The 26,609-nt window shown below is 48.7% G+C and overlaps 1 protein-coding gene across 3 annotated transcripts in view; it reads left to right on the plus strand.

Moving 5' to 3' along the window:
* Positions 1-19,545, plus strand: part of HPS4 (HPS4 biogenesis of lysosomal organelles complex 3 subunit 2) — a 29,613-nt gene extending 10,068 nt beyond the window's left edge. Inside the window, exons 6-13 of one of the 3 annotated variants that reach the window (XM_050745909.1) lie at positions 1,546-1,640; positions 3,736-3,808; positions 6,065-6,101; positions 6,982-7,078; positions 8,035-8,944; positions 14,285-14,417; positions 14,896-15,004; positions 18,217-19,545. In XM_050745909.1, the coding sequence (XP_050601866.1) occupies positions 1,546-1,640; positions 3,736-3,808; positions 6,065-6,101; positions 6,982-7,078; positions 8,035-8,944; positions 14,285-14,417; positions 14,896-15,004; positions 18,217-18,388 (1,626 nt within the window). In that variant the 3' untranslated portion in view covers positions 18,389-19,545. The other 2 variants (XM_050745911.1, XM_050745910.1) reach the window with 2 other exon arrangements.
* The last annotated feature ends 7,064 nt before the right edge of the window (positions 19,546-26,609 follow it).

Here is a 26,609-nt window from a genome sequence, read left to right on the forward strand (position 1 = left end):
TGAACTGTATCTGGAAAAGTGAGTAGAATGTCACTTCTCAGGCAGGGCCATGACAAGGCATGTCACTTCTCAGCCTCATTTCCCTTTTCCAGAGAATGGTGTCAGCATACCTGCCTTCTAGAACTGTTTTGATGGTCAAGTGAAACCGTACCTCAAATGACACCAAGTAAATGCTCAGTAAAGGGAATTACTGTTTTGTTCATGCCTCAGAAGTGTTGAACTCAGTAATCTGAAGGCCTTCTCTCTTCTCTCTTGATATTCTTATCATATGATCTAGTTATTCTCAGCATCAAAAATGCCCAGCATGAACATTTCAAACACATGGTTGCTGTCTTTGAGAGATAGTGGTTGGGAACTATTTTTGTATCTCTGAGCCACTCCGTTTGCAGTTAACACTCAGTGAACCCGAGGCTGCTTGTGTGGCTGGCCTGACCACCTGTGCTGCCCCATTAGGAGGCAGCTACCTGGGCCCTGACTCACAACCCTTTCCTGTGTCTCACTGCAATAGTAAATAGTGTCCCTGTAGCAGGGGTGTAGTGCTGTGATTCAGCCTTCACAGAGCATGACTCCACCAGACATGGGGAAGGGTTTTCCCTGCTCCAGTCTGGAAAACTTCCTGCAGCTGGCCCCAAAACTTTATAGAATGGCTGGCTGGGACGGAGCACAGTCTTGAGGCTAGGAAGAATAAATTTCTTAATGTGTCAGCAGCTCCGGAGGCTCCATTAACACCAATTCTAACAGCTGGTGGATACTTGCTGGTTCTAGCTGGCAGGTGGAAGTCTGAGGAGGCTGCTGGCTATTGCTGGCTCTTCCTGACCAGGTCCAGATGCTTTTCTTATATTTTTGGGGACTTCTAGGCCACTGACTCCATACAAGGAATGTGGAACTGAGGCGTATTTCCCCGAGTGAAAGAGCATGATGTTTTCATTTTTTGTGATGGAATAGAGTCATGGAACCTAGTCAGACATCAGGCCACCTGTATCGCCATGGGGATTGTGCTTCAGAAGGAAGGTGGAGGATAGGGTAGATGGGTTTCGCCTGGTACCATGACGTGTATTTATAGGATACACCCTCTTCTGCTGCTGCCATCAGGTCTTAGCATTGTCAGTGTAGATAGTCAGGGTCTCCCAGGCCATCTACTCTGACCCCTTTGGCAGTTTGGTGGGCATCTTGCTCTTTCTGTGTGTTTGTGCCCACCGGTACATATATGCATATATTGATTTTGTTTATTTTTGCTATCTCCTTAAATAGGATGACATGGTTTCTGAATGCATATAGTACATATGCCATATTTGCTGCACCTTCTAGCTTCTGGACAGGCCTCCTTGTTGTAAGAATTTGGCATTTAGTGGTGTCAGCAGTTCTGGGTATAGAGAGGTAGAATAGTCCCAAGCCATGGCACAGGTTTTACTGTGTGACGCATTCTCCTTTTCCAGGCTTTGAGCTACACCCTGTCCAGCTGTTCTGTACAACCCTTTCCCCTTTTCTCCCTTCCTGATTGTGAGCATGCTGATGGGTGGGCATGATGCCTCTTGCCCTGCACAGGTGGAGCCCCTGTTGTTGCTGAAGGCAGCCCGCATTCTGCAGACCTGCCAGCGCTCGCCTCACATTCTCGCTGGCTGTATCCTCTATAAAGGACTGTGAGTAACTCCAGACCCCTCTCCTCCAGCCCCATTCCCCTGCTGCACAACTGACCATCAGCCACCTCTAGATCATGGTGGGGAGCTCAGTCTCTGGCCAGTTCCAAATGGGCTGGTTTTGTCTAATATCGGGTAGTTTAGAAAGACAGGTGTGTACTGGTCTTTGAGCAAAGCTGAGAAATTGGAAATAGTTGTGTTCAGAAAAGAGTTGAGAATATACAAGGAATCCCTATAATTCTCAGTATAGGACATGCTGGAATAGTTGTCAGTCTGCAAAATGCTGATGCAGAGTCCCCAGCTTTGCCAGCAGCCAGCACTGTAAGTCAAGAGGCATGGAAGGGGCTTGGTGTGGCCCTCCTCCTGCTGTGGCCCTCCTCCCGCTGCCCAGAGGCCCTGGTGTGCTTACCTCGGCTCAGCTCTGCAAAGCAGCCTTACAGGCCCTTATGCAGCTGCCTTCCAGCCTCTTGGCTGGGCCTGTGTCTTGGTTGGCCTCTGAGAATTCACTGCACTTCTTCATGTAGTTGGAGGGCCTCTTCATGAGTCTGAGTGCCCAAGAGCCACTCTAGGTCATCTAAGGCCTCTCTCCTCATGGAGGGTTTGTTCTCACAGCCCAGAGCAGGCAGGGCCATTGTGCTGTGCCCAGAGCTTCCTGAGGAGCAGGCGACTGCTGTGTAACTGGAGAAGCACTCGGGCTCTTGCAGGGGCCCTTGGGCCAGCAAGGCTGGTCCCTAGGTCCTGCCTTCTTTTGCCAGCCATGTGGCCTTGGGCAAGTTGCTTAGCCTCAATTTTCTCTTCTGGGAAATAGACATCCCTTGTGAAGAATGAAATAAGATGACAGATGCGGAAGAACCGAGCATAGACCCTGGTGCACTTTGCACTCTTCTTCCTTGCTCTGGTTCTTATCATGATGGTTCGGAATCAGCTGTGGGACTTCCAAGTTCGTCAGCGACATACCCACCAAAGAGAGTATTTTTTCCCCTTTTCTCATTTTGCGTTTCTTAAATATATATATTTGTCTTCTCTTTTTTGTAGGGATGAGGTCTTGCTGTGTTGCCCAGGCTGGTCTCAAACGCCTGGCTTCAAGCGATCCTCAGCTTCCCAAAGTGCTTGGATTATAGGCATGAGCCACTGCACCCAGCCTGTATTTAAATTATATAGCTAATACATGAATACATTTTCACTGTAAACAAATCAATCAATAGAGGAACACACAGAGCACAATTTAAACCCCCCCCTTTTTCTTCCTCACTGTTTTTTTGTTTGTTTGTTTGTTTTTGAAACACAGTTTTGCTCTGCTACCCAGGCTGTAGTGCAGTGGCATAAACACAGCTAACTGCAGCCTCGACTTCTTGGACTCAAGTGATCCTCCCACCTCAGCCTGGGGCAACAAGCACATGCTACCACACCTGGTTAATTTTTTTTACTTTTTTTTTTTTTGTAGAGATGGGGTCTCACTATGTTGCTCGTGGAGGTCTCAAACTCCTAAGCTTAAGTTATTCTCTGACCTCAGGCTCCCAAAGTGCTGTGATTACAGGAGTAAGCCACTGTGCCCAGCCTCTCCCTCACTCTTAACCTGTCGTCATCATTGGCAGTTTGGTGGGCATCTTGCTCTTTGTGTGTGTTTGTGCCTACCAGTACATGTCTGCATATGTTGATTTTGTTTATTTTTGCTATCTCCTTAAATAGGATCACATGGTTTCTCAATGCATATAGTGAAGATTTATTTACCAGTTCATATGGGTCCACCTCATTCTTATGCGGGCTGCACACTTTTTGGGATTCTGGCTGTGTTGTGCTTTACTCTCTTGTTGATGAACATTCTGGTGGTTTACTCATTTTTTAATTGTTTTTGCCATTCTCCGTGTAATGAATATTCTTACACATACATCTTGGTACAAGCTGAGTCAAAGTGTTTGGATATTTTAAATGTTGGCAGGAACTACCAGAGTGCCCTCTGTAAGGGTTTTACCAGTTGAAACTCCCACCAGCCAAGTCCCCAAGATCCTCGTCAACACAGGCTGTTAGGCACCTTTAAAATTCAGTGTTTTGGTGTATTTCTTCTCATGGTGTTCTTGTTCTGTGTGTGACCTCCTAGGATTGTCAGCACTCAGCTCCCGCCCTCCCTCACTGCCAAGGTTCTGCTTCACCGAACAGCACCTCAGGAGCAGGTATTGTAAAGTCCACCCACCTGACTGGATGGCATCCCCCAGAGCACCGGTCACTGAGCCTGAGGCTGGAGGGATCAGGAGCAGAGGCCGCAGAGCAGTTGTTTCTCTCGGGCTTGTCAGGACCCCGAGTCCTCCTCAATAATGAAGCCATTGGCGAGGCTGAAAGAAAATGTTTTCTTCCACAAGCTAGGCTTGGGTAGTTTTTTTTCCTTCAAACCAAGTAAATCTGTGAGAATTCAACTTTCCATAAGAATTTGATATCTCTTTATGTCAGGGAGATGTTAAGACTTTTCAGAGACAGACTGTAAAGGGTGTGTCTTTAGAAAGAGTTAGGGGGCCGGGCACAGTGGCTCACGCCTATAATCCCAGCACTTTGGGTGGCTGAGGCGGGAAGATCACTTGAGGTCAGGAGTTCAAGACCAGCCTGGCCAACATGATAAAACCTCATCTCTATTTAAAATACAAAAATTAGCTGGGTGTGGTGGTGCACACCTGTAATCCCAGCTACTCGGGAGGCTGAGGCAGGAGAATGGCTTGAACCCGGCAGGCGGAGGTTGAGGTAAGCCAAGATCTTACCACTGCACTCCAGCCTGGGTAGCAAGAGTGAGACTCTCTCAAAAAATAAAAATAAAAAAAATAAGGAAAACAAACTCTTCTAAAATACTTCCATTTTATATTTATTTAATTGTTTTTATATTGAAAAAAAAAGTCATGCATGCTCATTGAGAATAAAATTGCCCATCATTGAACTGTACGGGGATAACCACTGCCAGCGTCTGGCATATTTCCTTCCAGTCCTTTTTTTCTTTTGTGTATGAAGCTGTGGTTTCCAGTGTATCGTGAGGCTCTCTTTTTACACTTATTAGATGAGCAGGCCTGTGAAATGCTGGTGGGGCTCTAGTCAGCCTCCTTATCCACTGTTGCTGTAGGTGTCAATTTGAGCAGCCTTTCTGGGAAACACTTTGATAATGAGAACGTTAAGGATGCCTTTTATTTTTTCCTAATAATTTGACTTCTAGGAATATATCAAGGAAATAATGTAATTGCTGAAAAACATTTATACTAAAAACTTGATCACAACAAGCTTTATGAAAGTGAAAAATCAGACAAAACTTGAATGCTTAAGGTAGGAGTTGGCAAACTATGGCCTGTGGGCCACCTGCCTACAGTTGAAGTTTTATTTTGGCTGCTTTTGAGCTATAATAGCAGCGCTGAGTAGGTGGGACAGAGCCCATATGCCCTGCAAAGCCAAAAATATTTACTGTGTTGTCTTTTACACAGAAAGTTTACTAATTACTGGTGTAAGGTAGGTAAATGATTAATTTACTCATATCACTTAAACCTTCATAAAATTTTAATCAGCTGCTTAAAATGGCCAAAGATGTTTTAATGGCAGGAATTGCATGTTACTGTTTTAAGCAGAAATATGGTATTTTATATATTGTGGTCTCAAAAGTATAAAAAATGCATAGGCTTAAGGAAAAAATACCCAATATTAATCGTACTAGCTTGGGGGTATGTGATTTTTTTTTTGTTTCAACGCTTTGTCTAGAGTAAACTGAGGTTAGGCTTAGTAATCTAAAGCATGATTTTTTAAAAAATCACGAGAAAAAGAACACCATATAATTCTAAGATTGAAAGTCATTTTGGCTAGCAGAGCAGTTCTTGTTTGGTTTGGTTTGGTTTTGGTGGGTTCTTTTGGAACCCTCAGATTGAGATGAGAGATGTTTTCATTTTTGAGAAAAATCATCAGGTTTCAGGCCTCGATTGTGAACCAGAACAAACGAGAGATCTGGTATAGCATTTTGTTTAGGTCACATCTTTATAGTGAGAGTCACAGTACTTTGACGTTTTTATTATAATGGAATTTATGTGAATTCTACATTGGGGCTGTGGCAGATGTGACTGTATTCTAGAATGAGTTCCCCAGAGGTGTGAAAGAGAACACGAATCTTCAATTTTATTCCCAGAAGGGAGAGTCTGAGAAAATCAGAACATAGAGTGTGACGTGAGTTTGGGTGGAGCTGCTGCCTTGAAGCCTGTGCGGGCCTAGGTTCTTGCTTCATCCCAGCCATAGTGGGAGCCAGCAGCTTGGGGGAGCTTCTGTTCCATCTGCTTGGCTCTTAGCATGTGGTTGGGACAAGCTTTCTGGGCCTGGCTAAGTTTTATGAACAGATGGCACAGCAAATTCCTGATGGTTAGGTCAAGAGGAGAATGTGGTGCCCAGCGCCAACTTCTGTGTGTGTTTGTTTTCAGAGACTCCGTATGGGAGGGGATGCCCCGCAGGAACATGGTAAGTAGTGAGGCACATGGTTGCCTCTTGAGAACAGCGGTCTTTTATACTACCTGTCCCTTACAAGTTATGTGATGGGCCGAGCCATCCGCATGTTTGTTTCCTCTGCTCATAAGATTAGGAAAATGGACGTAACAGAGCTTCAAGAATCGAGTTACCCGCCAGAACCAGAACCCTAACAGTAAAGCTATGATTTTAGGCATGCCTGTCAAATTCCTGCTTTCAGACCCTCCTTAACTTCATATTGTGAGACTGCTCGGTCAAGTGCCAGGGGATTGTGGTTGGGAGAGGGTAAAGATAAACAGCGACTGACAGAAAGACCTTTTGCAGGATGTGGAGGCATCCTCAGGAGAGTTACTTCAATTTATTCTGAAGCCTAAGTTGGAGCAGATCCCTTTCTTAGCTTATATCTTCTTTAAAAGTGCTTTTCAACCTTTCTCTCCTGAACATCTTCCTTCTCCAAAGCTGGGAGTCATGTTGCCTGCAGGGACTCTTTACTTATTGGGCCCAGGAATTTGAGCTACAGTTTGGCAACCTGTGTCCTGGGCTGTGGAATGCCTTCACAGCACCCCTTTCAGAACTGGTGTGTGGGTTGGATGCATCTCAGAGCCAGTGTGTGGGTCGGGTGCATCTCGAGGCGGTGCGTGGGTCGGATGCATCTCGGAGCCGGTGCGTGGGTCGGAGGCATCTCGGAGCCGGTGCGTGGGTCGGAGGCATCTCGGAGCCGGTGCGTGGGTCGGAGGCATCTCGGAGCCGGTGCGTGGGTCGGAGGCATCTCGGAGCTGGTGTGTGCGTTAGATGCATCACGCCAGTGCAATCATTGCCCCTCTGCCCTCTCGCCTCGGGGGAAAGCCCTGTTCACGTTGCTTTGCAATTCCAGGAGCATCATTGCCCCCGAATGTCCAGATTATCCCTGTTTTTGTGACCAAAGAGGAAGCCGTTAGTCTCCATGAGTTCCCGGTGGAACAGATGACAAGGTAAGAGAGTGCACAGAGGGTTATCCTTACACCACACCTGAGGGACCCCATTGCATGATTTGTTAAAAAACAAACCTCTGATACATCCCACGCTTCCTTAATTCCATCTCCCCCACGCCCTGTCTTGTAAGGGAGCATCTGGATCTTGAGTTCGTTAAGAAACAGAGTGGCATAGTGAGATGATAGTGGCTTTCACATCCCAGATCTCTTACTTACCAGCTATGGGACCTTGGGCAAGTCCATTCCCTGCCTGAGCCTCAGTTTTTTCATCTGAAAGGTAGACACAATAGTATCCCTTTCGTGAGTTCATCGTGACAGTTGAAAATAGTATATGTACACGGCTGGGCGCGGTGGCTCAAGCCTGTAATCCCAGCCCTTTGGGAGGCCGAGACGGGCAGATCACTAGGTCAGGAGATCGAGACCATCCTGGCTAACACGGTGAAACCCCGTCTCTACTAAAAAATACAAAAAACTAGCCGGGCGTGGTGGCGGGTGCCTGTAGTCCCAGCTACTCCGGAGGCTGGGGCAGGAGAATGGCATGAACCCAGGAGGCGGAGCTTACAGTGAGCTGAGATCTGGCCACTGCACTCCAGCCTGGGCGACAGAGCCAGACTCCGTCTCAAAAAAAAAAAAAAAAAAAAAAAAAAAAAAAGAAAATAGTATATGTACAGCACCTAGTATAGGGCCTGATGCATAGGAGACCTTCCAAATGTGGGTCAGTCTTATTCAGTGGGCTCTGCCATTTTCAGTAGGTGAGCCTGGTGTCACTGCGTGAAGCCCGGAGGACCAGATGTTTCTGTATTTTTACTCCTGTGATTTAACTCCAGTGGCCTCTTAGGCTCTGTGGCCTCAGGCACTACCTTGTCCTTGATGCCTGTGCTTTAGTCCTCACTATGGAAGGGCACTTGCTCTTCAGTCTGTCGACGTGCCCCTTCCTCACATCTCTCATTTGCCAGGTCTCCAGCATCTCCAGCAGGATTCCAGGATGGTTCAGCCCAGCACCATCCAAAGGGTGGGAGTACATCTGCCCTGAAAGAAAACGCCACCGGCCATGTGGAATCCATGGCCTCGACCACCCAAGAGCCCGCATCCCCTGACGAAGCTTGTCCAGATGGCAGGAAGGAGAACGGATGCTTGTCTGGCCATGATCTGGAGAGCATCAGGCCCACAGGACTGCACAGCACTGCTAGGGACGAGGTTCTTGGCCTTAGCTGCTCCCTGGGGAAGGAACTAGTCTTTCTCCAAGAGGAACTTGACTTGTCTGAAATACACATTCTAGAGGCTCAGGAAGTAGACACGTCCTCAGGTCATTTTGCCTTCCTACATGTGCCTGTCCCAGATGGCAGGGCTCCTAACTGCAAGGCATCTCTCAGCGCCTCCAGCAGCCTGAATCCCACGCCTCCTGAGGACATAGCCATCAGCAGCCTGCACTCTCCCTCCGCTCCTGAGATGCTCACCCAGCCTGGAGCCCAAGAGCAGCTCGAAGACCGTCCTGGCTATAGCAGCCAAGTCCCCATTCCCAGAGCAGACGCTCTCCCCAGAAGGACCCGCAGGCGCTTGTCACTGCCTCGCTTAGATCCGGGGCAGAGAGGAAACAAGCTTTCCACAGGAGAACAAGGCCTGGATCAAGATGTTGATGGGTTCTGTGAAAGCCACGCAGCCCCCGGTCTGGAATGCAGTTCAGGCTCAGCAAACCGTCAGGGTGCTGGCCCCTCTGCAGATGGAATCAACTCCAGGCTGACACCAGCAGAGTCCTGCGTGGAGCTCGTGAGGATGAACCTCTACACTCACTGCGTCAAAGGGCTGGTGCTGTCCCTGCTGGCCGAGGAGCCGCTGCTGGGAGACAGCGCAGCCGTAGAGGAAGTGGTGAGTGTCCTCAGACTTTCCCCTGCCCCTCTGCGGCCTCTGCTGATCTCCTGTGCTTCCCTCACAGCACTGTGCCAACACCCAGGGAAGGGATAAAGGCTCAGCCCTCAGTTGTGTGACCCTGGGCAAAACGTTCTTGTTTAGAAAATGGAGGTAGCACCTGCCTCTGTGGGTTTTTGTTGGGGGTAAGAGTGAGTCAAGCACATAGCACTGGTGGCATATTGGCATCCAACAGGTATTGGTTCTCTTCTTGCACTGCTTCTAGTTTTGCAGAGTGCAGGCCTTGGAGGAAGGGAAGGCCTGAGATGGAATCCTGGCTCTTGTCCTCTAGCTGTGTGAACTCGCCCACAGACCTTTGTCCCCCTGAGCCTCGGCTAACTCCTCAGTCATACAGGGGTGGTGGTAGATCCTCCTGTTCCAGATGCAGTGAGATAATGCAGGCAGAGGCTGCACGCACACATGCACAGTCACTGGTGTGCCACCCCTACTCATGGCTTCATTTCCTAGCATGGACAGCTCTAGGTTCCATGTCTGCTGGAAACTCCTCTGCAGTATGTCACAGCCTGGGTTGGAAGTTCCCTGGAAACCCTGTGTTTCCCTCCATAGCCCCAGCATCGTACCTGATCTGAAACTCCCTCCTAGAAGGCTGGGACATCTGAAATCCTAACTGGCTCTGGAGGGCTCTTAAACTATTCCAGCCCCTTCCTCGCTTAGAGGCTTAGAGTGGTAAACTGACCTTCCCCGGGGCCCACGCTGGAGATTCGGTTGCTATAGTAACAGCCTTGCTTTAGTAGGCAAGGAAAGTGGTAGCAACAAGAACAGCAGGTTGAAATTGCTGGAGGGCAAATGGTGTCTTGGGGCTTTCCTTGTTTTTATTCTTAAAACGTATATTATTCTAAGCTCATCTTAGTAGCATGCAGGGCTTGTGACCCTCCATAAATAAGCTAGTCACCTTGGAACACAGAAGAAGAGATAAGACTGCACAGCAGCTTCCTTGCACAGAACTCCTAGCAAGAGAGTGCTCTCTGGAGCTGTCAGGCTTCTCTATCCCCTTTCCACAGACACTGGATCACTGAGTTACAGCTCATTTGCTTCCTGTATCCCCATTCACCATAGCTGTGAGTGACTATCCACCTCCTTCTTATAACAGTGCAGGGAGTTCTGGCTGCAGTGTTACACGCCTCATCTCCCTGCCGATGCCTTGGTTTTCATGCTCTATTCTGCACAGTGTTGAGCCTTAGAAATGTCATTTTGAAGGGCCCAGTGTTTGAATGCAATAAAGTGGATATAATACCTTTCTTTTTACCTTCCCCACAGAAAGGAAAAAATAGCACAGGCTGCTCTTTGAGGAGATGTATTCTGCACCAACTATATGCGAAATACTTTGCATCTCTTATTTTAGCCAAGCCTTAGAACAGTTCTGGGAGGTAGGCATTGTAACTCCCCTTTGCCAGTAAGAAAACAGCCTCATTGAGATGTAAAGACCTCATGCAAGTGGCAGGTCCAGAGTTCTTGCTGGTTTCTGGTTCCCTGCCCCAGCCTCTCTGTCCCCCCACTGCTCTGCCCTTGCTGTGATAGCTGGGAAGCTGAAGAAAGAGGGTCAGTGTCCTGCCTTCTGTGGCTCGTGCTCTGTGGCATTATCTCCTGGTTTGTCAAAGTCTATCCATGCTGTTATGACATCAGCCTCCATGGGCTTCCGTGGAAAGCAGGGTTTGGTGCTGGCTAGGCCCCAGGAAATAGACTGCAGTTTTATGGAAGAAGAAAAGCTAATCTTTTCTTTTCTTTTTTTTTTTTGAGATAGAGTTTCGCTCTTGTTGCCCAGGCTGGAGTGCAGTGGCATGATCTCAGCTCACTGCAACCTCCACCTCCCGGGTTCAAGTGATTCTTCTACCTCAGCCTCCTGAGTAGCTGGGATTACAGGCATGTGCCACCAGGCCCAGCTAATTTAGTATTTTTAGTAGAGACGGGGTTTCTCCAGGTTGGTCAGGCTGGTCTCAAACTCCTGACCTCAGGTAATTTGCCCGCCTCAGCCTCCCAAAGTGCTGGGATTATAGGCATGATTGCGCCCAGCCCTGAAAAGCTAATCTTTTCTAGTATGGAGTGACTAACTTTGATCAGCCCACTGGTTTGAGAGTGGGTTTGTTAATCAGACCCAGAGGATTTCTGTTTTATAATCAAGAGAGGTGTTTGATTGCCTTTCCAGACGAGCCTTGAAAATACTTTACCTGATTTCCCTGTAGCCCCTCTGCTACTGTCTAGAAAAACCAAATACCCCCAGTTATGTTGAGCACACCCCTTTTGCAAGGGCTCCTTAATGATGTTACATACTCCCTAGCTGCCCTCGTGTCATTTGGCTGTCTTGTCTTTGGCTGGATCAACTTCCACAGGAAGTAGGGGTGGGGTGAGGGGCAATAGGGCTTGGGATGGTGGAAGGAGCTGTGGGTGGAGCAGCCAGGAGAGTTGGCATTGGGGCTGGAATTCCCTCAGAGGGAGCGAAATAGGCTCACACCAGGGGGCAGCATAGAGCCGATGATAGTTCATTACTCAAAACCCAAGATAATCTCATTGACCTTCAAACAGTGATCAGATTAATTATTTATTACTACAGTAGGACATTGAGCTTCTATGTACAGTAGATGAGGCTTGAAGTTAGTGTGAGAGTGTTGCCATAAAACATTTTATGAGAAAACACCTTCCCCCAAGTAGGAAACCGGTACCTCTAAGGGAACGTGTGTGCCACATATTACTCCTGCACGCTGTGTCACACGCTGACATTTGTGCCACTTGCTTTCGTGTGCAGTAGAAGTTAGAGGACCCAGGAATTAGCCTCAGCTCTGCTTCGCCTAGGGCCGTTGTGAGGATCACATTATGTAGCAGTATATATCGGGGGCTGGCAAACGTTTTATGTAAAGGACCAGAAAGCAAATATTTTCAGCTTTGCACAGCTTTTCAGCTCTGCTGTTGTAGTACAAAAACAGCCATAGACAGTATATAAATGGTATGGCTGTATTCTGGTAATTATTTATGGACATGGCATTGGAACCTCATATAATTTGTGCATGTTACAATATTATTCTTTTGACTTTTTTCTCCAACCATGTAAAAAATATAAAAACCATTAAGTCTCAGGCTGTACAAAAACAGGCAACAGATTGGATTTAGTTTATAGGGGGGAGTTTGCCGACCCCTGGTATTATGTGAAGGCACTTGGCTATCAGTAAAAAATTATTCACATGTCATCTGACATAGCATCTTGTGATTAACTGTGTGTTTCTTGTTAAGTGATCCTATCTTGAGTGCAAGTTAGGCAGAAGATTCTGGAAGCAGAGCTCAGTGCCTGTGGGGAAACAGTTTTCGGCACGGCTCACTCTCTGTTCCTGTTGTTTCTTCCTCTGGACACCAGCTCAGCATGGAAGGGATGACTGTTAGCAGGTTCTCGAGGTCCAAAAACTTTCAGTGAGGCTGTGGTTTGACTTCATGGTGAATGCTTGTGCGTGCCCATGCGCGTGTCGGTGCATGCACACACACACACATCTGTTCAAATAAGAGGCTCTGTGTTAAACTCAGTGTTGGTCAGGCTGTCTCAGTGATCTGAACATGAGATACTATGCTTGTCTTTCCTGAGTACCTATCTTTTTACATAACTCTGCACCCTTGATTTAAACCAAATAGCTCATAAGTTGGCAGTGCTTGGCATTATATGTGTTCATTTAGTCATTCATTTAGTGGATTCATTTACTGAGCACCTACTAGGAGGCAGGCAGTCTACTAAGCACTGAGGATACAAAACTGAGCGCATAGTAGAAAATAACTTTATATGTCACACCTATGGACTTGAAATATCATTTCTGAGACATTCGTACAGGAAAACTGATTTAACACCCCAAAATAACATGTAAGCTTCATGACATTTTCTTCAGAAGCATTCTGTTTGCATCTCTATACTTTTTATGTGCACTTTTTTTCTTACATAGCTGTTGAGAAATAGTCCACAAATTATCTGTGATCTCTAAAGAGATACCATTTCTTTTGTATGATTATTTTCATTTCCTGGACTCTGTAAAAAGGCCCTGCCTCAGGATAGCACTTTAGAGTTTATGAAGGACTTTTGGATGTGTCATTTCATTTAAGTCACTTGGCAGTCCTGTACTGTTCCCATTTTGCAGATGAATAGAAAAATGAGGCACAGAAAATTTGGTAACTTGCTCCTGGTCATTTGACTAAAAAGAGGCTGAACTTGGGATGTTTTTTACCTGGGAACTGCAAATGCTGGGGGACAGTCGCTTTCTTTCTTGTGGCTGAAGCAGGCCCAGGAAACCCCGTTTCAGACCAAGCCCATTACGATGGGCCTGGCGTACTAAGTCAAGCCCTCAGTGGAGCTTGAAGAACGCCGCACAGCCATTGAAGAATTATAGGATAGAATATTTAAAGATGAGAAAAGCAGTTCGTGCTTTGTTGTTAGGTTAAAAAACTATCAGTCATTATTTATGATTTGATCTCGTTTTTACTTTACAGAAAAAGAGTTACACAAAACAATATAGTCCAGTGTTTTCAATTGTACTTAAACTTCATCTCCTTGGAGGTTTGTAAAAATACAGGTACTTGAACCCACCTCCTTGACAGTCATCCTCAACTGTGTACCTCCTCTGAACCATCAAGTGCAGAAAGCTGTTTGACTGACACTTAGTCCTTCTAAGAAAGCCAGGACTAGGCTATCAGTGCTAGATGTTGCAGAGAGAAGTTACCTTGTTACATCCGGTGAGGGACTTCTCTACCTGGGGCCAGTGAGAAACACTGGATGGTCCCAGGCTATTTGTAATGTGAAATCATGCAGCCTGGGGAGGAAAGCCATGGTTAAAATAAGATACACCACAGTGGGAACAGTAGCTATTACTGGATGGTGAAAAGATGAGTAATTTTTCTTATTAGTTTATTTTTTACTCATCTCTTTTCTGTCTCCTACAATATAATCATTAATTAAAAAAACATTAGAACATAAGGGTGAAAGAAAAATGTTGGTGAGAGTCCATTTTGCTGGATCAAGTAAGCAGTAAGATACTCCATGAATGATTTATTTTTTTTGTTTGTTTTGTTTTTTGAGACAGAGTCTCACTCTGTCACCCAGGCTGGAGTGCAGTGGTACGGTCTCGGCTCACTGCAGCCTTGAACTCCTGGCTCAAGTGATCCTCCCGCTTTGGTCTCGCAAAGCACTGGGATTACAGGTGTGAGCCACCATACCTGGCTGGAGGATTATTTTTTAACTAAGTCTGTGGTTAACTAGCCCTCAGAAGGCTTGCTGAGGTCAGCCCTACAAGCCCATGACCCTCTCCCCATTTGCAGTACCACAGCAGCCTGGCGTCACTGAATGGGCTGGAAGTCCACCTAAAAGAGACGCTGCCCAGGGGTGAGACAGCCTCCACGAGCAGCACCTACAACTTCACACATTACGACCGCATTCAGAGCTTGCTGATGGGTAAGAACCAGGCAAGGGGCCCAGGGCGATGGGGATGCCAGATTCTAGAGACGGGTGGAGGTGAGAACTCGAGCCCCAGCATCGTGATGACACGGCTGTGCACAGAGTTGTCGGACCTGCATTCAGGGCTCTCTCTCACCGGGAGCCCACTCCCACTGAGTGTGGCGTTCACTGGGCAGACGCTTGTCTGCTCATGTGTCTGTTTCTGGTGTTTCCCAGTGTTTTGAGAGAAGTTCATGTTCACATAACTGTGATAGGTTTGTCTCAGAATGTTGAGATCCACACGCAGAAACCAGGTGCTGCATAGCATGGCGGCAGCAGCAGAAGCCCAGCGCCCCAGGCCTTTGTCTCTGCCCCGGGCAGCCACACTCATAGCCTTGAGCCGTGCTCAGTCCCCGTGTTCAGTACCAGGCTTCAGGGGGTGGGAGGGCGGAGGGTAACTGTCTGCTCTTCACAACTCTGTGTCCTCTTCTGGAAGCAAACCTGCCGCAGGTGACCACCCCGCAGGATCGCCGCTTCCTCCAGGCCGTCAGCCTGATGCATAGTGAGTTTGCCCAGCTGCCCGCGCTTTATGAAATGACCGTCAGGTGAGCCTCCCTGAGTCGATCCCCTACTACTCTCCACGGTCCTGCTCACGGGAACCACCTGTGGGGCCCAGGCAGCGCCTTATTCCTAAGTAGATGAAGAACTTTCTAGTTACTCTCCTTAAAGCCTTCCTTTGTTCCTATTGCCGCCATTATCCACTGTTGTGCGGTCACGTGCCATGGACTTTCTGCTTCCCTTCCTACTTTAGACGCTTGGGGTCCAGCAGTGAAGGAACCTGAGGTCCTCGCCATCATGGAGCTACATCCATTACTAGGGATGGCGGCTCCATCTCCTTGCCAGAAACAATGTTGAAATATTGTCGTCTTTCTAATTAAAAAGTCATATGGCTGGGCACAGTGGCTCACACCTGTAATCTCAGCACTTTGGGAGGCAGGCGGATCACTTGAGGTCAGGGTTCAAGACCAACCTGGTCAATCTGGTGAAACCCTGTCTCTACTAAAAATACAAAAAATTAGCTGGGCAGGGTGGTGGGTGCCTGTAATCCCAGCTACTCAGGAAGCTGAGGCGGGAGAATCACTTGAACCCAGGGGGCAGAGGTTACAGTGAGCCAAGATAATACCATTGCACTCCAGCCTGGGTGACAGAGTGAGACTGCATCTCAAAAAAAAAAAAAAAAAGTAATACATGCTGATGATACAGTCATGCAGAATGCTTGGAAATCTATCACGTAAAACATTTTCCTCTCCCCTCACCCCATCACACACCAAGAAATAACCACATTTTACAGTTTGGCATGTATTGCTCGAGGTTTTATTGGTTTTTGGTTTTTATTTTTTGTACATATAGATTAATTGTATTTTTAATTATTTTAAGTTTTCTAGAAAATAGGATCCTACTAATGTACAATTTTACAGTTGTCTTTTTTCACATTATGGCATAGCTTGAACATCTCCATGCCAGGAGAAATATAGATCTATTGATGATTATTGTAATTTACAGTATTTAACCAACCGAATTTGTTTTTTTCTTTCTACATGCTTCTCTTATGAAACTGGAAAGGGAGTTTGGGCTTTAGAGATCACTTTATAAAATCCCTGGGAGGCTGGGACCTGAGAATTTGGTTGACAACTGGTAACAGAAAATAAAGCAAGGTAGCAGGTCAAGGGCAGTGCTGGCAATGTGTATATTAGTCCACGTAGCCCTTGGAACCATATGGTCAAGGGCATTATTTTTTATTTATTTATTTTGAGACAGTCTCACTCTGTCGCCAGGCTGGAGTGCAGTGGCTCAATCTCGGCTCATTGCAACCTCTGCCTCCCGGTTTGAGACGAGTCTCCTGCCTCAGCCTCCTAAGTAGCTGGGACTACAGGCGCCCGTCACCATGCCCAGCTAATTTTTGTATTTTTAGTAGGGATAGGGTTTCACCATGTTGGCCAGGATAGTCTTGATCTTTTGACCTCATGATCCGCCCACCTCGCCCTTCCAAAGTGCTGGGATTACAGGTGTGAGCCACTGCGCCCAGCTTCAAGGGCATTTTTTAAATTCTCATTTTACAGATGAGAAAATTGAAGCACAAATAGGATAAGCAGCTTGCTCAGGGTTGTATTCTTCTTAAGTGGCAGGGCCAGGATTTGAAGCATGTTCTCCAACTGTTCAAGCACAGGTATGACCTTTCCACACAGGTTTCAGTGTCACGGCAGTGTGGTCCAGTGCGAGGGGCATGGGTCACGGTGGACTGACAGGGAGCCGGGTGGGTGATTAGGATGGTTCCGATGCCCTGTCACCCGCCACACTTGAGTGGCAGGTGTTCTGCTGCCTCACACTGTTTCCAGCCAATATCTCAATAGATCTTTCTGTCAGAAATGTGTCTTCTCTGGCTTTAATTCACAGCTGCCCCAGGCTGGTCACCCAGAGGTGACTTGCATCTACAGTCACTGGTTTGGGAACTGGCTGTGTTGGGGGGTGTGTGTCTGTTTTGTGGGAGGTGGAAACAAAATGTCAGCATCTGCTACACCAACCACCTTGTGGCTCTGCAGTATGTCACCTTTCTTGGAGCTGAGAGGGGTTTAGTGTTGAGATATGTAGCCCAAGGCATTTGTTGAGAGATTATTTTAATAATAGTAATAGAAACAACAGCTACCATTTCTTAACCACTCACCATGTGTTAAGCACTCACTTAATCTCATTCTTAAAAAAAAAAAAAAACATACACACACAACTTCCCTGAGGGCACATACTGTTACAAATCCACTGTACAGATGAAAAAGCTGGGACTCAGAAATGTTGACTAGTAGCCCAGGACACACCCTAGGAAGTAACAGGGCTGGGATCAGCACCTGAGTGTGTGACTCCATATCCATGCTCATTACCACCTGGCCTCGGAGCCCTCCCACAGGGCTATGAGAAGAGATTTTCCTGCTGGGCCAGTGGGTGCACCCACTAGAGACACTGAAGCTTGGAATAGGGTGGGATTTTTCTCCCTTCTTACAAGGAAGGAGAGAATTGAGTGAGGGGAGCCTTAGTAGTCCCTGACTCCACCCTTTTTCACTAGATTTGGGGGAAACTGAGGCTCATAGGATAGTTGGAGAGGCAGGATCCAGAAACCAGGGGGTTTACCTTGGCCTGAAGTTGGCTCCTCCCAGGTGGCTCTGCCTCTGTGTGGTGCCCTCATCCCTCCCTCTGTGTCCACAGGCTTCCTGTCACTTCATGTCACATCCCACTCCTGTCCTTCACTCCCCCTCAGTCTATCCAGCTGCCCCCAGTGTGGAGAGCAGACTAGACTCCTTTCTCAGACACTGCCATTGCCTTGTCATAGAGGCAGGGCAGCCCCAGCTACTCACTTTGAGCCTCAGGGTCCTTGTCTGTGAAATGGGACTAAACCACCGCTGCAGAGCTTATGTGAGGGGCAAAGCAGAGACTGTATGCAGAGCACATTGCATAGCTCAGTGTATCAACAAGCCGGCACTCCACAGTTGCTTTATGCAGCACTTATGACTCCCGTCTCTGTGGCTGCTGCCACCGTGGATGGTCCCACCACGGACTCTTCCAGCATCTAGTGAGCTGAAAGGAAGGAAAGATGGTATTGGCACTGAAGCCTGAAACTCCGCTGAATAAATAGAATCCCGTTCCATGACAGCTGCACATGCCACATTGGGCGTCCTGGGTCCTCCGTGACAAGAACCTCACCGAGGTCTCTGTGTGGTCTATCAGCACCAGCAGCATCGGACCATAGTCTTCTTTCTTCTTCCAACAGAAACGCCTCCACGGCCGTGTACGCCTGTTGCAACCCCATCCAGGAGACGTATTTCCAGCAGCTGGCACCTGCAGCACGGAGCTCTGGCTTCCCAAACCCTCAGGATGGCGCCTTCAACCTCTCTGGCAAAGCCAAGCAGAAGTTGCTGAAGCATGGGGTGAACTTGCTCTGAGCTGCGCCCAGGAGGTGACTGGGAAGGAGAAAACCAGCAAAGGAAGTTCTGCCTTTTATAATCGAAAAGGCCCCTCTATTTTATTTTTCTTGAAAACATTCCGTTTTTTAGGAACGTAATGATATTTGAGTTTTTGTTACTCCTTTTGCAGATAGGGATGTGTTTGCGGGCAGGGGTTAGTTCTTTAGGTCAGGAGACCTAGAGCACTTGATAAAGAACTGTATTTCATCGGTGGCCTTGGGGCCGGGATGGGCTTGGCTCCCTCTCTGCCACACTGAGCCTGAGGTATTTCATATCTCCTGCTCCTGTTCCATCCCAGCTTGAACTGGTGCCACAAGATTCCGGGTTGGCATTTTTTCTAGAACCTGATCGTCCACTAGCCCAGAGTGTGTGTTCAACCCCGACACCAGGTGGGTGGTAGGCGGTGTGACTGCACAGTGAGGAGCCGGATCTGTGAGCAGGCAGACTCCACGCCCACGTCACAGGTAGGTTTCTCCAGTGCGGTCCTGCTGGGAGGTCCAGATCATTCCTGCAGGGAAGCAACAGCACACGGAGACCGCCTGGTTGAATTCTGTTGGAACTCTACTCAAATCTAGTAGAGGGTGTCTTCTTTGGACCCACAATGGGGGCAAGCCTTAATAATACGGAAGGGAGTTTGGGCTTTTGAGATCCCTTTATAAAAGCTCTGGGGGCTGAGCCCTGAGAATTCAGCGACAGCAGGACCAACCCGCGCTGCCTTTGACTACAAGTGGCCTGCGCGGCTGGTTCCTCTTGAGCGAGTGTCCCTAAATAGGAGTTTACAAGATGTCTGAGGGTAAAAGCAACTGTGCTTTTCAGTGGTGGCTGCGTGAAAGGGAATGACATTCATTTGTGTGTTCCTGGACTTGTGTGGTACTTAAAACCTCAGTTCTATTACATTATAGTCAGACTTTTTTTTGATAGTATGAGACAGATTGCAGGATGAAAATACTTGTCAAAATCTTAACTGAATGTTTACTGGAAGTACTTGAGATTCCATTTGAAAGTTGTATGGTTAATAATTTCATGTCAGTGAACTGATATCTGATGTTTATGATATGGTGTCTTTTTCTTGAAACAAGCTTCCAAGGACTAAAAATAAAATAGCCAAAAAACACTATTGAGTTCTGCGTAATTAAGTGGCAGCATTTTTTGTGGCAAAGGTAAGGGTTAAGATTGTGTGTGTGTGTGTGTGTGTAACGTGGGCACATCCCTCTTTCCCTTCCCTGAGTTCAGTGTGGCTGGGTAAGGACCGTCTGTTTGCAGGGGTACCAGGCTGCTGCCTGCCGCTCCAGGGAGCAGCAGCTGCAGCTGATCCAATACACCAAGCCTGTGTCACCCTCTTCTGTCACCTCTCTCCAGGATCCCTCCTGTCTCTTGGATCCCATCTGCCTAGATGGAAGAGGATCCTATCTGAAGCTAGGATAAATGTTGTCTTACTCCTCTACTATGTTCTCCCAGAAAAAAATTCATTGCAGGTTCTCTGCTGTGGTTGCTGCAGCTCCAGGAAGCCCCCGCAATGTCTTGCCTTATCTTTGACCAGTGGTCCCCAGTACCCGGCCAGAGAAGACAACTTTATAATGCCATTTGTGTTGTGAAAATTCTTCCACTGACCCAAAATGGAACCATACAAAGCCTATTCCTGTATATGGAAAAGTCTCATCCACCTGGATTAACTCAGAAAAAGTAAAGTCCTGAAACTTGACTTTGCAGGTGAGCCCCTTTCTTTCCTCCTCTGATCTTGCTTAGTTTCTGCAGTGGAGGTTCTGCTCAGAGCCCCAGGGCACTGGCAGCTGCAGCTGTCATCTCTAAAGCTTGGTAACTGTGGCCCAGAGGCTGCAGAAAAGAAACACTTAGCCCGCTGTTTTCCTGTTCTCATATTTCAGAGGTTTCAGGGGGTCGCTTAGGACACCGTTTATCCCACAGCCCCAGGCCCATCCCCTCAAAATTAGTGCTCCCAGAGTGCAGGCCCAGCGACGGATGGCCAAGCAGCATGTTCTTGCTGGAGTGGGCACCACAACCTCCTATGGCCACGTTTCCCAGGGGAAGGCAGTGTTTGCAGGACAGCCTGCCCACCCTGGACTCCTACTTGACACCGAGTGCCACTGTCAGTCATCCAGGACCACAGATTCTAGTGGCTCTTCAGGGCAGAAAAGCCTCTGTTTTGGCTCCGTCTGTGCCATCCATCTGCCACCTGTGAACTGGAAGGATAAAGGTCCCATGAGTGATTAATAGTGGTGTATTAGTCCGTTCTCACACTGCTAATAAAGACATACCCGAGACTGGGTCATTTATAAAGGAAAGAGGTGTAACTGACTCACAGTTCCGCAGGGCTGGAGAGACCTTGGGAAACTTACGATCACGGCAGAAGGGGAACCAAACACATCCTTCTTCGCATGGTGGCAGCAAGGAGAAGTGCAAAGTGAAGTAGGGGAAAAGCTCCTTACAAAACCGTCAGATCTCGTGAGAACTCACTATCACAAGAACAGCATGGAAGTAACCACCCCCGTGCTTCAGTTACCTCCCACCAAGTCCCTCCCATGACATGTGGGGATTATGAGAACTACAAGATGAAATTTGGGTGGGGACACAGCCAAACCATATCAAGTGGCAGTCAGATTCCTCCTGGGAAAGGACCCCCAGAGGGGACGTTTGAGCTAATCAAACTGTCTCCTCCCCTGGAGGGAAGCAGCTAGACTTCTGGGCCCTTGTCACTTCCACAGATAGAGGGTGGTAGCAAGTGGAGCCCAGGGGCTTTGTTGGAGTCGCCTTCCATGGTGTCTGCCTTGCATATTTAACCCCCTTGGTGGTCCTTTCCAATGTGGCTAAGATGTACTTCCCATGCTGCCCAGTTACTGCGCTCTTAACACCCCGCCCTGCTCTGAGTGGGTGAGTAGCAGCAGCAGGGCTTTCTCTGGTGTGGGCCTGCCTGCCACAGGCCACTTCCCTGTGTGTGCCGTGAGCTGAATGGTGGCCCCCGAAGATCAGGTCCCAATCCCCAGAACCTGTGAATGTTGCCTTGTTGGATCAGATGTTTGCAGGTGTGGTTGAGTGAAGGATCTTGAGACGAAGAGATGATCCTGGCTTACCCCGTGGCCTCTAAATACCCTCACAAGTGTGCTTTTAGGAGAGGGGCAAGGGGAGGTTACTCACACAGAGAAGAAGGCCGTGTGAAGATGGCAAAGGCTGGAGTGATGCGGCCGCCAGTCAAGGAATGCCAGCAGCCACCCGGTGCCAGAAAAGGCAAGAAGTGGATTCCGCCGTAGAGTGTGCAGAGGGCCTGTGACTGTCAACATGCTGAATTCAGTCCCGTGAAACTGATTTCGGACTTTGGCCTCCAGAACCGTGAGAGCATGGGTTTGTGTTGTAAGCCTCCGGGTGTGTGGTCATTTGTTACAGCAGCCACAGGAAACAAATCCATCCTCCTGCAAACTCGCCTTCTCCTTGTGATGCCCAGTTCCCTCCCTCTCAGTAGCGCCAAGCCACAGAGCACGGGTAGGGCATGAGAAGAGCTGGGGCCCCACACGAGGTTGCCGTGGTGCGGGGCACAGGGGAGCCTTTAAGCAGGGGAGTGGGACGGGCGCGGTGTCACGCCTGTATAATTCCAGCATTTTGGGAGGCCAGAGCGGGTGGATCACTTGAACTCAGGAGTTCAAGGCCAGGCTGGCCAACACGACGAAATCCCCTCTCTATTAAAAATACAAAAATTAGCCAGGTGTGGTGGCGCATGCCTGTAATCCCAGCTACTCGGGAGGCTGAAGCAGGAGAATCGCTTGAACCTAGGAGGTGGAGGTTGCAGTGAGCTGAGCTGAGATTCATTGCACTCCAACCTGGGCGACAGTGAGGCTCTGACCCCCCTCAAAGAAAAGGAAGAAAAATGCAGGGGACTGACTTGAGCTGATTCTTGTGAGGAAGGTCACTAGCTCCTGAGTAGGGGATAAACTGGGCAAGAGTGGAGACCACCAGGAGGCTGTGGTCGTCCAGGTGGGAAGGGGAATGGCTGAAGCAGAGAGGAGGCCAGATAATGGGCAGACACACATGGGCACAGATTAGGTTTGGGGCAGGGAGGGACAGCTCCAGTGGAGAAGGCAGCCAAGGAGATAGATTCCTGCCCTGAAGGAGCTGGCGGAGGGAGTGGCAGGAAACCCACACTAATACTCAGCCTGTGTTCCCGACACACACACGCCTGTCCCAACCCCTGAACCCACCGCTGCTCCTGGGAAAAGGGCAGTGGGTGTGGGAAAGCACTTGTCCCCTGCTTTGCTTCTTGATTCTGCTGCCACCCAGCTCTCTGTGAGGAGACGGGGGAGGGCAGGTGTCAGACCTACGCTCGGCATCCTAGCTTAGAAATAAAACCTACTCTAGATCTTTCTTTCTTCAACATATTTGTTGAGTTTGGGAAGCTTACAGTGAAGATTCTAAGGGCTTCAAGGTGAAAATAGGACACCTTTTCTGTTGATCCAGGATTTAAATGTCCAAACCTGAAATTAGCTGTACTTCCCCTGAGAATAAAACCCAGAGAGTGCTTTGGAATCCTGTCAAGAGCTGGGAGGTGTTTTATGATTGCCTGTATATGCTGAGGTCCAAGCTGAGAGTTGGAACCCTTCTCCCCTGCCCTGCCTCGCTATTGGCTGGGCCAAGCACCCCAAGGAAAGGCCTTGGGGCCCTGGCCACCGAACCCATGGGGAGGAGAGGGAGACAAGTCCTCTGCCAAGTGTGCTGCTAAAAGGCACCTTGTTCATCCTTCCTCCCCACCCAGGCTGGGCCGGCTCCTATGGCTGTGGCAGGAGCACATGGGCTTTGGTGTCAGACAGGTGGGTTCAAATTGCAGCTCTGCAACTTATTGCTGGACATCAGGGCAAGTTGCTTTTCTGTCTCTGAGCCTCAGTGTCCTCTTCTTTAAAACAGGAAAAGGAAATGTATGTAAGGACTTGGCCTATCATGGGCCCTCAGCAAATGGAGGGCCCTGTTGAGTGTTCTGAGAAGGCACGTGGCCTCCTAGGACAGGGAGAAGGACCTGGGGGCCGGAGGGGTGTGGTCCTTCTGCATGCTGAGGAAGTGAGGCCTGGATGTGTGTCCAGACTACAGAAGATGCGCTGTGCTGTGGGCCTGGATACTCAGCTTCCAATTCCCGCTCACCCTCCAGCTGGCCGCGTGACCTTGTTCATGTCAACTGCCTGCTCTGAGCCTGTTTTCTCATGTATTAAATGTGCAGTTGACAAGGATAAGATAGGGGAAGGAACCTCACAGGGTGCACAATACTCTCCATGCTCAAAGAAGCAGGTGCCCTCACCTTGAACTTGGGGGTGGCTAATGTGTGGGAAGCGGGGAGAGATGGGGAAGGGCAGGTACCCAGAAGTGAGAAGCAATGTGTGTGCCTGGGAAAGAGGCGGAGAGTAAACCAATCCCTGTGTGTGCTGCCTCCTGCCTCCTAAAGCTGCAATCTGCTTGAGTATTTTCCCTGCCATCTGTCAGCAGTTCTAAAAATGTGGCCTGATTCTGTCCTGTTCCCTGTGTTTACATCTGGTTAGCAAGACTCGGCTGGGGAGTTAAATGTTATGGAAGGTTGCTGGCAGCAGGCATGATGGTCCTTAAAAACCTCATTTTGCTGGGCGCGGTGGCTCACGCCTGTAATCCCAACACTTTGGGAGGCCAAGGCAGGCAGATCACAAGGTCAGGAGATCGAGACCATCCTGGCTAACACGGTGAAACCCCATCTCTACTAAAAATACAAAAAATTAGCCAGGCGTGGCGGCGGGCGCCTGTAGTCCCAGCTACTCAGGGAGGCTGAGGCAGGAGAATGGCGTGAACCCAGGAGGCGGAGCTTGCAGTGAACCAAGATTGCGCCACTGCACTCCAGCCTGGGTGACAGAGCGAGACTCCGTCTCAAAAAAAAAAAAAAAAAACAAAAAAAAAACAAAAAAAACACCTCATCTTGTGCTTAGCCTCTGCTACTCATATTTATATCCTGACAATGTATATGGAGTACCTCTCCCATCCACCCAGACCACGACATAATAGCATCTGACCAAAACCTCACTTGACACTCACAGAGTGGATTAGGACTTTTGGTGGCAAGGGATAGAAACCACAACTCAAACTTGGCTTACGAATAAAAAGCATGTTTATTGGCTCATGTAACAGAAAAGTCCAGAGGTAGAGCTGGTTTCCAGCAGAGCTGTGTTGAGGACTCACGTGATCTCCACAGCGCAGGCCCCACTTGCCTCTGTGGGTTTCTCTCTTGGCTTCTTTCCCTTCACCCCACCCACCCAATAAAAAGTGGCCTTTCTTTCGCAGTGGTCCCAGAAAAAGAACTTGGATCACGTGCCCAGCCCTGACCCAATCTCTCAGTAGCGGAGAGTTTGGAAGACTGATTGGTCGGATCTGGATCATGGGCCCAGCTCTGGAGACCCAAGGACTAAGCCTGGGGATGTTATGGTCTTGCAAGAGGCTTATACTGTTGGCAGGACAGGGTTAAAAGGAGTGGCTGCCGGCCAGGCATGGTGGCTCATGCCGGCAATCCCAGCACTTTGGGGGGCAGAGGTGGGCTGATCACTTGAGGTCACGAGTTCGAGATCAGCCTGGCCAACATGGTAAAACTCTGTCTCTATTAAAAATACAAAAACTAGCCAGGCATGGAAGCAGGCGCCTGTAAGTCCAGCTAGTCGCAAGGCTGAGGCAGGAGAATCACCAGAAGGTGGAGGTTGCAGTGAGCCGAGATTGTGCCACTGCACTCCAGCCTGGGCAACAGAGTGAGACTCTATCTCAAAAGCACAAAAACAGTCAACAAAAAACAGTGGCTGTCCTCTAGAGACCAAGGTTAGGTGGCCTGCCCGGTGTTACACAGGGGCATAGCTCAGACTTTAACCTCCAGGCTGCGTGGTTTCAAAGGCCTTACCCTTCTTACTACTCACAGCAGCGACCCTCAGCCCGAACTACACATTATAATCATAACCAGAAGTGAGTTTAAAACAAAGACCCATGCCTGGACCCCACTCTCAGAACAATGAAAAAAGATGCTTTGGGAGTGGGGTGTGGACTTTGGGGTTTCCCACAAGTTCCCAGGTGACTGCATCGTGCAGCCACAGTCAAGGACCAGCACACCAGGATCACTCCTCTACCCTACAGCATGCTACAGAGCACTCAATGTTAGAAGTTCAGTGGCTGTCACCAAGGACAGAACCCAGACTATCTGGGTGACTCTAGGGGCTGATGAGCAAGTGCCTGGGAGAAATGGTTTGGGATCAGAAGACCCGGGGTGTGACCTTGTACAAATAGTAATTGGTCTGGCCTCGAGTACACGGGAACAGAGGGAGCTTGAGGCCAATCCAGGCTGTCTCCAGTGGAAGTCAGGATTTCCCGTTTGCAACCAGCTGGCTACCCTTTCTCACCTTGAGCCTCCAGAGCTACAAGATGTAAATTAGTTTAGCAATTGCCTAGTTGGCAATGCACACTTGGGGAGGGTGAGAAACATCGCAATCCCAGGTGAGTGGTGCTCTTCCCTTCCGCTCGCTGTGGCAGCCTGGCCAGGACTGCTGGCTGGAACCCCGCTTGCAGGCGAAAACACGCGACAGCCTGGCTGCTTCTAGGGCTCCTGGCTGGGAGACCCCCTGTCTCCCTCTCTTCTAAAGGGAAAAACATGAAAAACGTAGCTACTGAGGGCCATGTTTCTTCCCCTGTGATTAGACACAGGCAATTGAAAGTAGCCACTGGCTTCTCTGGCCACACCCACTGCTGTCCCGATGTATTTTCCCATCTCTTCCGCCTGGCAACCTTCCTCTTCACCTGTTTCTCTACTCCGCTGTGGCAGAAAGGGAAACAGTGTTGTTGGGTGCCCTTTATATGCCAGGTACTGCACATAGCCACAGAGGAGAAACTGAGGCTGCAAGAGGCTGAGGGACTTGCTCAAGATCCCGAGGGTACAAACTCCTGGCACGGAGTCCTAGATCCTCAGCTTCTCGGAAGCCAGAGTCCTCGTTCTTTGCCCAGTTTGACATCTATTGCTCATTAACATACCCTAGATGTGCTCTTGTTGTCCCCACCCCGCTAGTCCCATTACTTTGGGACATTTTGCTTCATTCACTATCCACAATCAGTTCTATTGACCCACCTGTCTCTGTGACATGACTCAAAACACAAAAGCCTCAAAGTCACTTGCCCTCTTCTGCCTGGCAAGTCTTTGTTTTTTGTTTTGCTTTTTTTT

The sequence above is a fragment of the Macaca thibetana genome, chromosome 10 (assembly GCF_024542745.1).
Source record: "Macaca thibetana thibetana isolate TM-01 chromosome 10, ASM2454274v1, whole genome shotgun sequence".
Taxonomy (NCBI): domain Eukaryota; kingdom Metazoa; phylum Chordata; class Mammalia; order Primates; family Cercopithecidae; genus Macaca; species Macaca thibetana.